Raw genomic sequence first — 17,376 nt, 5'->3', positions numbered from 1 at the left:
CTTCCTTTGGTATGTGTCATAACATACAGGAGGAGTTGAAGGTGTCAAACAAGAAAAAAGGTTTTTGATAAGAAGTAATTTGAAATGAAAAAGTTACACCTTTTGTGCATTTTTCTTTTTAGGTAGGAAAGGCAAAGAATATTTAGCTCCTATCAAGTCTATAATCCTTTTTTAAAAAATAATAAAAATTTACATTATGAAAATGGGAAACTAATATTTCCTAATAGAGACTAATGTCTGAATTGTCTTAAACTTTTTTCCCCTCAGTGATCATGAAGTATGTATTTAATAGTAGTTTTAAGATGTTAAGAGACCAATTCTCTTACTGCTGAAAGTTAACTGGTAAGAATTAGAAATTATTCACATTATGATTAGTTATTTTTAAATAGTTCTTAAACAAAAAATCAGGCTTTATTAAAATTAACTGTTTCTGCACGAGTGCCGAGCCAAAGCATCAGGCATGGGAGATTTCCTTAAACCAATGATGTCAGCAAATTAGGAAAGTTGTTCATTTGCTTAACTAAAGCTGGAAGCACAGGGAAGCAGCTGGCTGACCAAAAGTCTTCTGCAAACTAAAAGACTGTTTCTCAAAGAAAATCATCTGTTAAACACCTTGTAAAACAAATCCTAAAACAAGCTGGTGTAACAAAGCACAAGTGCTTCTGACTTCTGTCTCCCACACACCGGGCAGCCTTGTGTGCACTCTGACCACGACAGACACCACTCCGGAATGGCACCTCTCAAGCACAGACGTCCTAGGAAAACCTGTGATTGTGGAAACTTGCTGATAGATTGCCTGGAAAATCTCCATCCTGTTTTGCTGAGGAAATTTCAGTTAATTTCTTTCCTCAAAATCTAGTTCTCTGCCACTCCAATACCTACATATTCCTCGCTTCTTGTGTACCTCTTCTGTCAGATGCTCATTTCTACCCACTATTAGAGTCAATTCCATGGCTGGGAAGCACCTGGAAAGAGCTGAGCAGGAGAAAAGATGTGCTGTAACATAACCGTGAACTTGTAAGAGGGAAGGAAGAAAAAGAGGTTCTCAAAGGGATGCATTCTTGGCTTCACATTATAGGTTAGAAACACTAACCAAGTAACATCTCCATAAATCCATGCCCTGGATAAAACATGCAATTATGTATCTGTGTCTGTTCTGGCCATTTTAACATCTTGGTTAGCGTTGATCCCAAAGCCAGCTGACAAACTCTGATAGGATCCTGGAGTAAGCAAGCAGGAGTTACTACTTTTGGCTTACTGGTTTGCTTTAAAATTCAACTTCTACAGTTGCAAAGTTTTACAATTTTACTGATGCAGTGTTTGCATTATACAGCAAGTGTAATTTAACAAATGCTTTCCATAATAAATTATGATTCACATCATTAGAGTTTATGTACTGGGATAGATTACACCTGATCACTGTAGTCAAGATTCTCATAAACAATAATTCCTCATCACTTGTAAACGTGTTTGGGTACACAGGTATGTATTGCAAACCAAAATATAAACTGTGTTAGAAGCTCTCATTAGGGAAAAGTAAACAGTCCCCATTCTAACCAATAAAATTTTCACCTTTTAAAAAGATCAGAATCCTATCAGTCACCTCCATGTTAAATAATTTTATAACAAACACTTTAAATAGCCTTCAGTTCCATTATTACTGATCTCTGAGAATAGTTTTGCAAAGGGGGAGAAGAATCAGCTGACTAGAAAACTATTCACAAAGCACCAGCAGAGTTTGTTTTGTTTTGTTGTTTTCTCTCTTTTTTTTAATAAAGGCAAATTAAGCAATTAAGGCTCTAATACAAACAATTATGCATTGATTTCTAAAAATTTTTTCTACAGAACCGTTTTTTACCCTCCACAGCCATTATTTCTATAGCTTCAGGGGAAAATTATACCAGTCCAGTCTAAAATGGCCACCTCGGGACAGGAATGCAAAGAGATTTCAAAAATCTTACAGGTTTTTAATCAAAGTGTATAAAATTTTAGTCTAGAAAAATAAGTATGGATTGTATACAGTTACTGTGCTTGGAGACTGGAGAGAAGAGTGTGCCACTCAAATGGCACAGGCATACTGAAAAATGCAGATGAGAGTATTCTTTAAAACTGTTGGTGTGGGTTTTGTTTCTTGCTTTTTTCCCTCACACTTTTAGCCTAAAGAGGTGCAAAAAGTATTGTTAGGTGAGAATCTAGTTGCTGGCAAGGGACTGATGAATTGGTGGCTGGAAGCAGCGCACGTGTTCCACGGGTGTGCTCTCTCCATCACCGGACTTCAAATATTTGTCCAAAATAGCAATTATTTCATCATTCAGAATCTGGAACTTGCGAATTCTCTCAACCATTTTCTTCAAAGGCTGCAAACATCAAAAGAACAGACACAGGAATTAGCTTTGGATATAAAAAGCCTTAGCCAGAAAAGCAGTAAATGCTGTTACCTCACATCTCCTGGCAATGTTACGAATGTTTCCCTTGCACTGGTAAGCCAGTGAAAATACAAGGTGCATTTTGTTTTTTGACAGTGCTGCTTTGGGTACAAAGAACCTCAATTTACAGCAGCCTTGTCATTTTGGGAATGAACATATATAAGATGGAAGGCATTAAGAAAATCTCATATATTTGTGACATCAGAATTCTGCTTGACCGGTCTTCTAACTCCAGCCTTAATCTTTTGTTTCTGAAAATCCTGGTACCCTCATTTTCAGCAATTCATTCTAAAAAAAGTATTGCTACATCTATGCTGCATCTGAGCACAAACAGCTCTGAGTTGTTTTCTTTATTATTACAGCAAATATAGATGTTTCCAACTCACCACATTCTTGATAACTTCATCTTTGCCATCGTGCTTTTGGACTTTCAACAGGTGGTAGCAGAAATCCAACACATCGAAGCGCCGCTGCTGTCCCAGAAGCACGATGATCATACAGCCAGCCCAGTGCAAGCCGTCCCCAAAGCACTGCCTGGAAGAGGAGACATACCACAGAGCAAGTTTCAACTACATCTTCAAAACACAGTCACAGCAAACACTTGGTAATCAGCCACAACGCTAAATAATAAATACATTAGACATTCATCTAAAAGCAAAAGCTTTGGGCTATTGATTATCATTGGAGATATCACAAGCAATTCATATAGATGCTTGACAAAAAAATAGAACTCCCCCTCCTCCTTTAATTTCACATAACAGAGTTACTCAAAAAACATTTACTCCCCATTGGATTCCTGTGGCATTACATTTCATTTTCAGTGGAAACGATGCTTGCAAAGAAAACAAAGTGGGAATTCAACACTACTCTGCTTCTTTAGGCTGCAGGCATGAAAGGAAGCAAATGTCCTATGCTGTTGCTCATAAAAAGCATGTTACAGCTCAACAATTTCTCAAAATAATGATATTCTCAAAACCAAGAGCAAACAACAGTTCCTGGTCAACTCATGTTAGTCATGTTAAATTCCAAGCACTCATTCCTGCTCTTAATTCAGAGAATAAATACTTGTTAAAGTTAGATGCACAAATATTGTGCTATTTTATTTAAGCTGGGTGTCCATAGGGGTACGACCCCTATTGAAAGACACGTGCTAGGGCCTGTTTGTCACAGAATCACTCATTATACACTGGCAATACTTAAAATAGAGGGTTATTTTCACTACAGATACAATAGTATCTGTGTTGGTGGATGATGAGCCCCTGGCAGTGACGGCAGCACTTCTCCCTGGTTTTGCACTAAGCTCTTGCAGACGGGCACACGAACGCCTCCGTTCCAGCCCCGCTGCCAGGACGGGACAAGCCGAGCACTGTTGCCCACAGGGGCGCTGCGGGCAGCTGGCAGCACGTACTCCACAGTGAACTCGTGTGTTCCCACGGGGATGCAGTAGACGAACTGCATGGCGCTCCACAGGCGATGGAATTCCACACACTCATCCACGTGCATCACGCCGTTGCTGGGCAGGGGTCCGCGCCAGATGGGATCGTCCAGGAAGGAGCGGATCCTCGTCAGGATAACCTCAAACATGGACAGGCCGCAGCAGAGGCGTTCTTTGGTCAGCAAGTCCCCTTCCCTTGCGATTGCTATTTGCTGAAGTGGAGAGAAACAAAGCATAAAATCCTGGTAAAAGCCACTTCACCATAAAATCTTATTTTAAAAAATAGATACAATACGTTTTTCAGTTTCACATGGTTTATTCTAGGAGAAATGTCTTCTGACTTAAAGTGAGGTCAGACACTGCTAACTTGGGGATCAGATCAGTGAAAAATCATTCAGAGAATATTGTAAAATCCTTTTTAAGCAGACAGGCCTAAAGTGAGTAACACTAACTGCAGTAATGCTAGTCCTGGATTTATCTCAAGGAAGTTTAAAGAATTCTTTGAATGGAGGCAGAAAGCAAAACCAAAGAGTACAGTGCTCTGCAGCAGCTCCTGCATGTGCTCTCCTGCACACCTCCCTCAGCTGCTGCAGTTGGAGATGAGAAAGCTCCAAAGAGGAGCACCAACAGACAAAATTCATAGGAGGCAAGGCTGTTTGTGTTTGTCCTAGCTTGTGCCATCACAGACATGCCTCTCCTAGTGCAGCAGCACCTACAATGACAAAAGCAGTCACCCCTGAATTCTGCTTCAGGACATTCAGCTCTTACTTTCTACTATTCGCATCTCAACCACTAGTAAACTGCTAAGGTTAGCAGGGGATTAATGCACGCTCATACCATGAGAAAGGGGAACAGTGCTGAAGCTGCAAAAGCAGTTCAAGAATGCTCTCTTTGGTCATCGTTTACAGGAGAGCTCAACTCAAATGACAGCTCATTTTCCAAGAGTTTCTAAGTGGCTGAAAGAGTGACAAAATGTGTTAAATATATATGTACATGTGCACAAGAAAACTGATTACTTTTAGTGGAATTCACAGGAGAAGCTCCCAGGCTGGACCTTACACTGGGAGGATATCCCATGGTAAACACACATGTCAATTAGCATTTTTCCCCAGATGAGTCACTTCTGCCCCAGTCTCAAATATTTTAAACTTCTAAGCTTTAACAGGTTGACCAAATTCATGAATCTAAAAAAAATCATTTGTGTGAACAAGCTGGATGTGCAGGTTGAAGTTCTGACAGAGCTATCAGGACAAGCTCAGGAATTTCTTGAATTGCCTCTGACACAACTGAGAAAGATTACCTGGGGTGTGCCAAGTCTTTCAATGAGAGGAACCAAATGTAGTGAAGCATATTTTGATTCCAGCCTCTTCATTTTCGCATCAAGTCTTTCACCCTCTGAAAGAGAAGAAAAAAAGTGAAGAGAGCAATCAAATTGCGATTAACCAGGAAAATTGTTATTTTAACATAATCTTTATCTAGTAAGGATACTCCAGTTCTTTTCAGGCAATTTAAGTATTAAATAGTTGGTTAATCCTCAATGCACTTTTAGAGAAATACACACATATTTTAAAATGCTACATTTTAAATGTAGCGAACAAAAAGAAGGATTTGTAGTAGAGTATATCTAATTAACTAAATCCAAGGAAGAAAATAAGGCTCTGTTATGCTGCTGCTGCCAAGATATTTGACCCCCACTTGTAATAAGACAACTAAGTTGTCTTTATGCATAAAATGTTTGTCTCTAGAAGGTGAGGTAAAATGAGGATGGAATTTTGTGTATAGCAAGGCTAAAAAGCAGCTGGCACTTCCTCAACACTGGCAAGTAGGAAAATGCTTAGTTCTCTGGCACATGGGAAAATACGATTTACAATGGTCTGGTTAGTTTTATGCAGAGATGCAAGTAGCTACTGTGAGCTTAGAAATATTCTCAGAGTTTTGTAGCTGATGGGATTTCTCCAAGCAGAAAAAATCAGCTGCTCCAGCAGTGAGAAATGGAAAAGAAAAGAGACAGAGGAGAAACACAAAAAGAAGAGAGGGCAAGGGGGAGGGGAGACAGTTCACTTTGTGATGATGAAAGATGAGGACAGAAGATACCACAGGAAGTAATCCTGCGAATATTCACGACTGCATACTCAGATTAGTGAAAAGGAAGTGAAAAATCTACAGGGACCACCTTTATTTACTTACTTGCTGACAGACTCCCTACACCCCATTTAACTGACAATTCTATAAGCTGAACAGCAGCTTCAAAGAAGCCTCTCACTATATCCAGAAAGCAGAATAATACTGCCCTGGGCATCTATCCTGCTTTTCCCTGTCAGGGTATTCTTCCTCTTCCCTTTTAATTTGCACAGAGCATCACCAGGAAACATTTGTTTTTTCAGCCAGGCAAACAGGCTGGATCTGATACCTCTGTCCTGTAATGACCAGCGCTGTGGTAAAGGGTGGCTGGAGGTGGTTATTGAAACCACGGCAGCAGGAAGGGAAAGGAGAAAGCATTACTCAAGGAAGGTATTTTCACTTTGCAGATACCTTTGACGTGAACCCTGGGCAGGATGTTTTGGAATGGCGCTGCGTGCAACAGGTCACACACTTCCTCTAGAGACTGGGACAAAAAGAAAACGACAGGCATTTAGGACAGAAGCATCAATCCCCAAACCACACCAGATCCCTACACAATGGGATTCCAAATGTAGGCCGATGCCACTGCAGGAACACCAGAGGGCAGCCGGCCTCTGTCACCACGGCAGGGAGCTCCCAGCCCTGCCTCTCCCCATGGATCACTCCCCAAGACCACTTCATTTCACCAGGTTACTCTGAGCTCCCAGATAAAGTCCAGCAACTCCCCTCTCACCCTCAGCTGCCAGTTCATAAAGAACAGGGTATTTATTAAATAAACCAATGCAGAATGAGTAATTTCGGTGGGAAAGTGGCAGACAGCTCCCGCACAGACAAAAAGGGGAAGAAGATGACTCACTGCTTGGTTATTTTTACCAGAGCCACAACCCATTATCCTAATGGGAGCTTATCGTGGTGGGAGTGTCTCCCTGCCAGGCAATCTGAGACATATAACAGTAGAGAATCTTGTCTTAGGAAGTACTGTACATCTTTAGGGACAGGGGAAAGGAAGACAGATGTCTCCTGTTTCTTTACTCCTGTGCGTACACACAGGGAAAATGCAGAGATGATCAGCAACAGATGCATGACCTTACTATGACCCTCTCCTCATTCTTGAAGCAGACCGTACTAATTTGTAATCCCTCAACACTACTTTAGAAAAGTTGGTCGTTGTCCATACTCTTAGCAAGGCTAGGGTGCTGGGGCTCATGTGCCTTTTCCAGGTGTAATTCCTTGATGTCAACCAGGGAAATGCATGTATTAAGCAGTCAGGATGAACAAGACCCATCCACTATCACGGATACACTCAGAATTACACTTTGCACTGAGCTAAAGTCTAGATTAGTTATGAGAGATGACCACAATGGAAAAACACTGAAATACGTGACAGGACGTGGGGGCCTGACTGTGGACAAAAATAAGAGGAGAGGCAGCGAGCACGAGTGTATGACTGGAAAGGGTAACCTTGGTGGTGTCCCAAAGAAGGGACCTCCATGCTGGTGTCACTCTGGCACACCCTCAATCCTCCCAGCATGGACTGAGGGCCCTTGCCTGCCTGGCCATTCACCACACACCACTCAGCCTGAATCCAAAGTAATCCAGCTTCTCATTCTGCTTTGGCTGTGCCATTATTGACTACAGGCTTGCTGCTTGTCATCAGCTCTACAATTACTCTCTGCCATGAGGGAGGGATCCTGTAACACCATGAGCAGGAACCTGAGGAACAGCATGTCTTTGTAACCTTATCTAACACCGACAGCTTTAATATTGCCTGGAGAAGCCTTCCGTGAGGGTTTATTTTTGTCCAACAGCAGGCCCCCAGCCAGCTTGCTGAGGAAATGACGTGGATGCTTTGCAGTCAGCAAAGATCTCTGTGTGCTGCCCAGCCTCAGCAGCACCGTGAGCCTGCACAGCCTGGGCAGGGTGCCTGTATGGACAGCAGGTAGAGACACCCCCACCCAACATTCAACAGCACCATGCAGGTAAAGAAAGGGAAGCCAGCACATCTGATGCTGTTCTGATCCATTATCAATGCCCACCTTTTCTCTGTAAGCACCCAAAACAAAGAAATTACAGGTCTGGGCATCTTGTTTGAACAGCAAATAGTAATAACGTGGAAGAAGGGTAGGAAAAGAAAACTGGAGGTAGGGATAAAGATTAATTGTAGGACTGTGCCCTCAGCAGTGGGTGGGTTTACACAGTGTAAAACACTCTAGATATATCAGAAGCAGCTGGAAGACTGACAGGTTTCACAGTTTCATTCAAGCTAGGACAGATAAGTGAATTTCTGCACCACTGTCAGACATCCAAGCAGCAAGGAGGATGTCCAAGGATGTCCACGTTTACCTTGTGATGTTTCAGACCTCATCAGAAGTGACATGCAGGAAAGGAATACAGCAGTACCAGATGCACAACTCGCTGACATAGAGAGTGGCCACACTGTGACTGTGACTGGCTGCAGGAGTGCCACATGTGATTATAATTTATGGTTAAGATTGCAATGTCAGATCCTCAGGTACCATGCAAGAGGCAACGTCTCTCACCCAGCAAAGTCAGGCTTCACTGTATCTAACAGACATGAAAGCCCCTGCAAGACTCTAAGAGACGAGTGCAGCAGGGAACTGTTTCTACCCATCTGCCCATCAGTAACAGCAAACTCACAGATTTCAACCTTGTTATTGATGACGTAAGTAACAAAAATATGAGAGTACATTTTGAGAGACAGATGGATTTTAAGCTAGCACAGCAGGCACCTACCAGACTCTGTTCAATGAGAAGGCAAAACAGGACAGCATTTCCCACTTCCCGTAAATTCTGGAAGCAGACAGTCTTCAGTTCTGCATATTCAACAATGTCCTTCAACTGATGGTGAAAAAACTCCAAGATACCTGAAATCAGAAGAGAAGTGAGGAAAAAAAAGTCTCAGGAGCCAGAACGAAATCTAGTGATGACCACACAGGCACACTGTTACCTCAGGAAAGCAGACAAAAGATACTGGCCATGTGAATAAAAATCATAGAGATCAGGATTAATTTCAATTTCTGCTTCAAAAGCCCTTTTCTAACCAATTTGTCTATTCAAGGGTTGCACAAATGTGCATCCATACATCCATACACTGTTTGAGAATACAAATAACCAAGGGTGCAGGTTTAGAGTTTCCTCTCCATGTATCAGCATACGAGATTTTATCTCCAGACATGTAGCCTAGAGGAAACTGAAAGGAGCAGCATTTAAATGCATTAAAACTCAGAGATTATGAAGTGTTAAGTCAGTGCACTGACCTTTTTAAGTGGATAAGTGCAAAGTGGAGTGCCTAATTTTTCACTCCTGGAAAAGGGAGCCAGTATAAGAGGTAAGAAAAAAAACCCCAGGAGCAGGAAGAGAGACTAGACCTCTCATCTGCTTTAAGTCCTGTTCCAGCCACCATTCCCCAACCTGCTGCACCACTGACACACTCAATTCACAGCTGCTATTTTCATGGATGACAGAGCCAGCAAGGAGCAGAGAGCTCAGATACAGGGAAGAGGGGTAGTGACAGGCTATGATTCTGACAGTGCCAGTTTCTGTCAAAGTTTTGCAAAAGCTGTTAAAAAACAGCTAAAATTACGATTTTCAAACCCACATAGTTTACATAAACACGTGTCTTTTCCATCAAATTTCTCCTAAACAACGGTGATGCGTTAACATGCTGGTGGAATTCCAGCTCCTTGCCCTCCAGCCTCAGAAAGGCTGCACAGTCCCTTGGTTAGAGAGAAGCCCAGGAAACCACAGGCTTAGCAGCTTCTGCAGAGCCCCAGTCTGGTTACCTTTCAGAGGTTAAAGCCATGTGCAGGATGGGAGAGGAAGAGCAGAGAATTACCATAGGTCAGACAGCTCTTCAGCTTTTACAAGTTAACTGTTGGCAGCATTTCTCCATCTTTCTGCACAAGCCTGTCCCTTCTAAAAAGCCACCAAAACACTTGACTGAGAAGAAAATGCATAGTAAAAAGCTTTCAAATTGCATGCTGCACATGGCAGCTCATTTCCATTACACTGAATCAAGTCAGGTAACTCTCCGCCCAACTGCATCTAAAGCAGTGGAGAGAAGACAAGGAAAGAGAACACAGATGCCCTTCAGTACCTTCCCATGATTTCCTTTGACACAACTGATGAACACTTTCATGCAGGAGATCATACTCGGCTATCTACCAAGTGAGGCAATGGATGGAGAGAACACACAAACATGAAATCTAGCCTGCAGTGCATCTCTTCCAAGGAAATTCCTCACATTCAGCAGAGGAACTTGAAAACATGCAGTGAAGAAAAGAATTATGTAGGTAACCCACACACTTCTACAGAAAGTTGCATATAATTAAAATTAGTAACACAAAACATCAGTAAAGTGCAAGATGAGAGGATACATGGCTGGCTCTGTTACATCTCAAAGAACTGTTTGTCAATAGAAAATTGACAGTAAATGAGTGCTCCCAGATGCATTCACTGGAGGTGAATTTCAAGCCTAACTTTAGTACTTTGGTGACTTGAGAGAAAAACAGAACTGAAAAACTGATGGAGAAGGGTTAGATATAGAAAGTGCTTACTGAGCTTAATTATTCCAAGGCAACACATTTACAACTAGCTAGAAAGCAACCAATGCCAGCACATCACCAATTCCCACCTCCTCATAACACGGGGACTGTGGAATGGAAAAGCTGTAGGAAAGGCTGTCAGTGTTCATTGAACACGGCAGGATACCAGCCAGTCACAATCCCCAGGTGTATGAGGAGCAGTGAACACTTGTATTTGTCATTTAAACATGCTGGCCCACCGTGGCAATGGGATGCTGCAGTGATGAATACTGGTATTCTATTTTAAAGATGAGACTGAAAAAGTTGAAAATTTTTCCCCAAAAAGTTTTTGATACTAGGAAGAAAATGCAAAGTTAGGGAACTGAACTCAGCTTTATCACAAACCTCCAGTGTGTTTTAGTTACACACACTAGCATTTCTTTTGTGTTTCTTGATGAAAGGATTTCCACATCTAGAAAGAAAGGTCTTCTAAGAAGTCAAATACTTTCCTCATTCCAAGACTTCCTGCAAACAAAAATCTGATGTGTTATCCTGGACTTAAGTCTGTGCCATAGAGGAAATCAAACTAGAACATCTACCAACATTTCTGGTCTTATGATCTGTGCCACATACACAGAGATTGATGGTGAGCCAACAGAAGGCCTGGAAGACTCTCTGAAACACCATGAGGAACTGTAGACTTCTCCACAGGGTCACCATGGAGAGAAAGCACTATCTGAGCAAATAGGATATTGGTGACATGCATGGTCATGGGACATGTTCTTCCCTTTAGCTTGGATGGTGGGTGGAGAGCACCTTGGAGAGAAACAGAAGCTGAGCAGAAAAGCAAGGAAGATTCTGCTGCTGCAACATGGAAACAACCATTGGTCATGACAGGGATGGAAAAGAGTAGGGTTTTCAGACTCCACTCAATCTCCTACCCAGCCTGTGGATTTTGTGGGGAGTTTCAAAAAAAAGGCTGACATCTGGAAAGACGAGAAGTATTTTTTCATGAGCAGTGAAATCCTGAGGAAAAATCCAGTCACCTAAAGCAAATATAAAGGAGCACAATGGCACAGAGAGAAGCCAGGAGCAGCACAGAGAACTGTGACCAGAAACAAGAGACTCATACTGAAAGCGTGACTGAACCAAAATGAGACATTAAGTCTACCCAAAAGCAGCAGGATAGTAAAAGTCAAAGAGGCTTGAGGTTCATACCATAAAAATTACTGCCTTTTACAGTCACTCCAGGTGACAGAGTTCCTCTCAAAGTCCTTAACAAAGTTCCTTATTTCTTCACTCAAAGCCCCAGTCTCCATATACAGATAAATAAATATGCACACCCACACACATGCATGAACAAATTGTGATATTGCTTTGAAAATCTGACAGCCAGTATTTAGCATGCAGGTGTTCCAAATGCTGCCATCATTAGTGCACTTCTTCCCTTTAGATCAAGAGCTTGATTTACCAGCAAAACAGAAGTTTACAGAGCTACACAGGCTATTTCTGATGAAAGACCAATCTGCTCCCCAGTGGAGTCCTGTGGCAGAAATACATCATCATGTTTTCATTAATGTTTGAGCAATGCCATTCCAAATTATATTTCTGTGCACAGTACACAGATGTGTATTTTTATGAAAGATTATGCATGCCTACTAAAGCCCTGGAAAAAGAACAAGTGTCTTAGGAAAGTTAATTTCACTTAATTGCCTGCAACCTTCCTTCTTCCTCTAATTCTGTTCGTGGGTGGAAGTCATAAGTTACTGAACTAGTTATATATACACAGAAGTTTGCAAGGTAAATGAATCAGGGTTTTTTGCTCCTCCTCTCCAAGAAAGCAGTTTTAATTAAATCCCTCTATTCCTGCAGATAGGATGACATTAGGTGTCATAATAATTGATTCTATAATCCCAATTTCTGGTTTACACACATCTCAACAGAAGCAAAGACTGGTGATATAGAATAGATCCAGTAAAGTACAGAAGATTAGTAAAGGATTAGGTTCCCCCTCTTCTTCCAAAATCCTGTCTCAACAGCACTCAAATAGCAGATGCCAAGTTTCAGCTGTGCAGTCTGTACACTGATTAATTTAGGAAGTCAGAGCAAATCAACACATGCAACTCAAAGCTGGTTGGATTCCTTCACTTTGGTCACCTTTTATTTCTCAATTCATACCTACAGACTGAAATCAAACATGTTCCAGAGCTTGTAACAATTCTGGTACCTAAAAGATTAGGGCAAAAATGAGCTATTAATTCTACAACTGAATTTCTGATCACAAACAAACTGGATCTTGATTATAATTCTTGGTCTAGTTGTGTTTCGGGTTATTTTCTACAAAGAGCTGACAACTATTATCAATAAAATCTACTGGTCTGCAGTAGCAAAGCTGCCCCCAAGAAAGGTGCTATAATGACCTTTAGTTTATATTCAGTTTCATGGGGACCTTCAAATGCTGCAACCAAATTCTTCTTTGGCTTACAAGAGACATCGTTAACTCTGCATATCAATAGTGCTGTCATTCATTCCTTTCAATGGAAATATTCATCAGGTTTAAGCATATACACATATCCAGGAATTATGACTAGGATAACATGGGCTTTGTCCTGCACCAGCTTTGAGTATTCTGTCTCTTTGGTTTGGTTTTGTTAGCTTTAATTTTTTTTAAAGAAGAAACATGGAAATGTTTCACTTAGGCAATAATAGATAATTTGGTTGCTTTCTCATGAAGCTTGTATCTCGCTAAGGTCACTGATATTTTAAAAAGTATATTTTGGAGGAGTGGTATACCAGTGACAAAAGTCTCATCTCACAGCAGAGCTGACCAACTACTTTTCCTCATGGATATTCAATAACACTTCAGAGTGGCAGGATATTCATTCATCAAAAGCAGAAATGACATGTTCAAATACTCAAAAAATAGCAGAAGAAAATGTTATCTCCAAGACGAAATTTCAAGCTTGAACTCTTACAAGGCACATATTCCTTTAAGAGCTTTAGCAACTTTAAAAGGTCCCTTTAAAAATCCTTATGCTTAATGTATTTTTAGACAAATATTTTTATGACTACAAGATGAACAAGTTCCCCACTGCTTTAGACTGTTCCTATGGAAACAAACCCATTGGCAAAGAGAAGTCCTGAACAACTCTGATGCCACTGTCTGTACCCTGCTCCTTTTAGCAGCAATAATTCACCATTTAGAAATCCACAAGACTAGAAGGTTGATTATGTAGGGGCCAAGGAATTGCAATCAGCAGAGTCCAAACAAAACTCTCCAAATGAAAAGTCTGAAGTGCATGAAAGAGCTAGAGGCTTACTTCTAAGTGTGCTTAAATCACTTTGCATGTGGAGAATGGACTCAGGGAATTAATACTGAATTAATAAATGCATGTTACCTCAAAATAGATGAGAATATACATACTTCATCTAAAGACTGGAATCACAGTTTTGGTCTGTATACGTAGGGTGTGCCAGTTTTAAAGAAGCTATTAAATGATTTGTCGTGAAAGAACAGAAGCAGCACACAGACGTACCCCACAGCACTCAGGCATATTACTACACTAACAGCTTCTGAGGAAGCTTTTGGAGGCAGAGGAGGGAACAGACAACAGTTGGTGGGTATTGCCTCGCATTTTTTGTGACAAAACACATAAACAAGGTGTGGCAAAGACTGCTAAAGAGGAGAATTTAGCACAGAAAGGAGAGGACAGTGATTTAAAGGAAGTACATTTTGAGCCCGTCCTTCTAGAGTCTGGTAGCTCCTCTCCTGATGAAGGCTAAAATCTACAGCATATCCTCATCACAGAGAACATTTTCCTTTATCAGCCAGTGCTGTTCCAAGAGCAGACAGCTCCATGAGGGGGAGGTGTCAGAGAGCACAGGGCAGTTTTTCCCCAACGTGAGTAAGTGATGGAGGTGTCCTGATCTTCCACAAGCCTTTTCTGTCTGGTGACTTGGAATGGAAAGGGAGAGATGGCATGACAGTGCTATAAAGGCTGTCTCTGCATTTCTTGGAAGAGACTCTCCAGGGGGTTATTATGTGTCCTCTGCTGGAAATAGTAAAGAACAGGAAAACTTTATATGTTACAATAAAAGCTGACAGGAACATAGGCAGTAAAGGAGCGCAGAAGCAGGTGGGATTTTGAGATCCAGTCCAATTCTAAAACTAAGTATGATACTCCATTGTAAAGCCAAGAGTTGCTTTGATTTCTTGGTGCAGTAGGCATCTAAACAAATGTCATTTCTTTTGAAAGAATAAACATGAGGTCAAAATAGTTTGTTACCATTGCACCAGTGAAGTTCTGTCTTTCCTATAGGATGGATTGTCTTTCAACCTTAAGATAAAGGTTTCTCCTAAAATCCCTGGGCATCTCCTGCCAAATATTTTGCCTTACAAGTGAGGATTTCTGGCAAGCTTCCTAGTGTGACCTGTAGCATCACAGATCCTGGTGATGCATTATCTATATTTGAGAATACCTAATGGTTTTGCGGTCAGACATTAATGAATGGCTAAAAGCCTCAGAGAGATTATTTTTATACTCCTAACTACCATGATTCATCTATTTCTATGCTCCAGGGAGAAAAACAGGAAGGAAACACTTAGTAAGACCTCAATTTCGTTTAACATTGGTAATGAACGTCAAGCAAGCTGTGGGAAGCAGAAAAAACCCAACTTCATTCCAGCTGGAGCGGCATTTAATAAAACTAAGTGACTCTAGAAAAATAAACTCAGGAGGTGGGTGGCACATGGAAGGACTAATTTGTGTTAATTAGAAGTTGTGAAGGAGGAATATTTTGAAGGGGAAAGCAGATTCAGAACTTCAGTGAACAATGTGATAAATACTAATTAGCCAATTATTTCTCCAGAGTGGCAAGCAGCTTTCAATGCCACTTCTTGTTCTGCAACTGTTACACCTCCTGTTGAGAGGCTAAGATGCACCCCACACAAGCCTCAGACATAACTATTCTGGCAGGACCAGTCTGCCTCCCAGCAATATCACTCCTTTTATCTTGCATTTGGTGAGGGCAAGGGAAAAGGAAATAGAAGCTGTTCCAGAGAACTGGGTTGTCTAAATTAGACATTTAAACAGAAAAAATGTGAGAGACCAACTTGCTGAGGTAAAAGCTCAACACATTTATAAGAAAGACGAGAAACAGAAATTATTGTGGACATCCCAGCTCAAGATCAATTATGTCATAAGGCTGTCTTTATACAGATTGTCATCCTTTTGCCCTATATGCAGAAGTCCTAAAACTTCATTAAGTACTTTCAGAAAGCACAGCATTCAATGATTCTTTTTATGGGGAAAAAAAAAAAAGAAACAAAAAACCAAAGCCAGGCTACAAACTGATTATCAGGAGAAAAAGGAGGGAGGGAAAGACATTTGAGAGATTAAGAAGATAATGGTTAATATCATCTTATTAAGGCTTCTAAGGTAACATCAAACACAAACTAACCTGGAGAACCATACTCATGTCTTGGTAACCTACAGATCTTAGGCATCACTTCCATTAGGGTCTTGACATACTGAAGAATGGTCCCTTGTAACTAAGAGAAAACAAATGTATGTAAACATGTCAGTGCTGTTGAACTACAAAACTTCACAACAAACTGTATTCAAACTATACATGAACTGAAGCAGCTCTAAAAATCTTGCATTTAATTCTGCCAGTCATCATCTTTAAAAAGGCAACTTTTTCAAACTGAAAGAGTTCACATGGCATTAGCCACTTTTGCTACAAGAAGAGTGGCATAACAGCTAAGGCCAGGAAGGTAAAAGAGAGGAAAACATGTTTTTGTCTTATAGACTCTTTACTGTCTAACTAACCTTTAGGTTTTTGGTTAAAAAGTTGCATTTGAATGCTTTCAAAAGCGTCCAAATGTGTTCAAAAGCAACATGAAAAAAGCCCTTATGACTAAGGATGGCTGCAACAGCCCAGACTGGTTCTTCTGGACATACCAGTTGAGATAGCCCTCGCCTCCAGTCAGCCTGTCTTCCTACCACTAGACACCTCTCCCTTATCTGTCCTCCTAAATCTGAGCATCTGCATCAGGCATTGGCAGGATACCCTCCCCCTGGCCTTTTAACCTTCTTTATATGTGACCAAGTGTTCAATGCCAACTTTAATGAATTGAGACAATTTACCATTAAGGTATAAAAAACCCCCTCTCATAAAACACAACAAACCAATACACTCAAACTCTGAAAAATGTGTTTTCCTCTTTCCCTGAAGTTTAAATTACAGCACCTTTTCAAGCAGGATTCACCCTTTCTAGAACATCAAAAACATACTTAGAACATTGTGGGAATCGCTGTAAACAAACTGCCAAATGTGTCAAGTGCCTGAAGTATGATTATGAATACCACAGTTTTCCCTGGTACAGTTGGATTATTTTGGCAGCGTGCTCCTACAAGCAACAGGGAGGAAAATATAATTTCTTTGGCTTAAATTAACTGCAGTGCACTATGTCTGTATATATAGATTCTACTAGTATAGCACCTCAACCTCCTCCCAGTTACAAAGATGGCCCTTTCCAATACAGGATACCCAGGCTGCATGGATAATGTCTTCAAAACTGGCCTGAGCAGCACTGCTAATCAAGCACAGAGGTTAAACTTCTCTTGTTAAGGAGTCATCTATCAGTGATGTCATTAATGACAGCCCTGAAGTTAGGTGCCAGGCAGAAAGCACACTACAGCTGTTCTCAAAAAATATCAAGGAAGTGAATGTAGGGTAGTTTTTAAGTTGAAATCAACTAATTTAAAATACTCATAGTTTTCCAGAGCCTATCTAGGCCCTAACAGCTCAGGTCACTACAAATTAATTTAATTTGTAATGAAGAATC

General features: G+C 40.9%; 1 protein-coding gene across 4 annotated transcripts in view; it reads right to left on the bottom strand.

Annotated features, from left to right (window-relative positions):
• Window positions 1-1,287: 1,287 nt before the first annotated feature.
• Window positions 1,288-17,376, bottom strand: part of CYFIP1 (cytoplasmic FMR1 interacting protein 1) — a 74,506-nt gene continuing 58,417 nt past the window's right edge. For 3 of the 4 annotated variants that reach the window (XM_014892418.2, XM_014892426.2, XM_088159940.1), the window contains 7 exons: window positions 15,987-16,077; window positions 8,737-8,867; window positions 6,394-6,466; window positions 5,162-5,256; window positions 3,835-4,073; window positions 2,813-2,960; window positions 1,288-2,357 (listed from right to left, as the gene is read on the bottom strand). In XM_014892418.2, coding sequence (XP_014747904.1) covers window positions 2,193-2,357; window positions 2,813-2,960; window positions 3,835-4,073; window positions 5,162-5,256; window positions 6,394-6,466; window positions 8,737-8,867; window positions 15,987-16,077 — 942 coding nt within the window. In that variant the 3' untranslated portion in view covers window positions 1,288-2,192. The remainder of the gene's footprint in view (window positions 2,358-2,812; window positions 2,961-3,834; window positions 4,074-5,161; window positions 5,257-6,393; window positions 6,467-8,736; window positions 8,868-15,986; window positions 16,078-17,376) is intronic. The other variant, XR_015801610.1, reaches the window with a different exon arrangement.

The sequence above is a fragment of the Sturnus vulgaris genome, chromosome 2, assembly GCF_052056855.1.
Source record: "Sturnus vulgaris isolate bStuVul1 chromosome 2, bStuVul1.hap1, whole genome shotgun sequence".
NCBI lineage: Eukaryota > Metazoa > Chordata > Aves > Passeriformes > Sturnidae > Sturnus > Sturnus vulgaris.
Note: the sequence above shows the minus strand (reverse complement) of the source record. Positions and strands in the feature narration are given on the sequence as shown.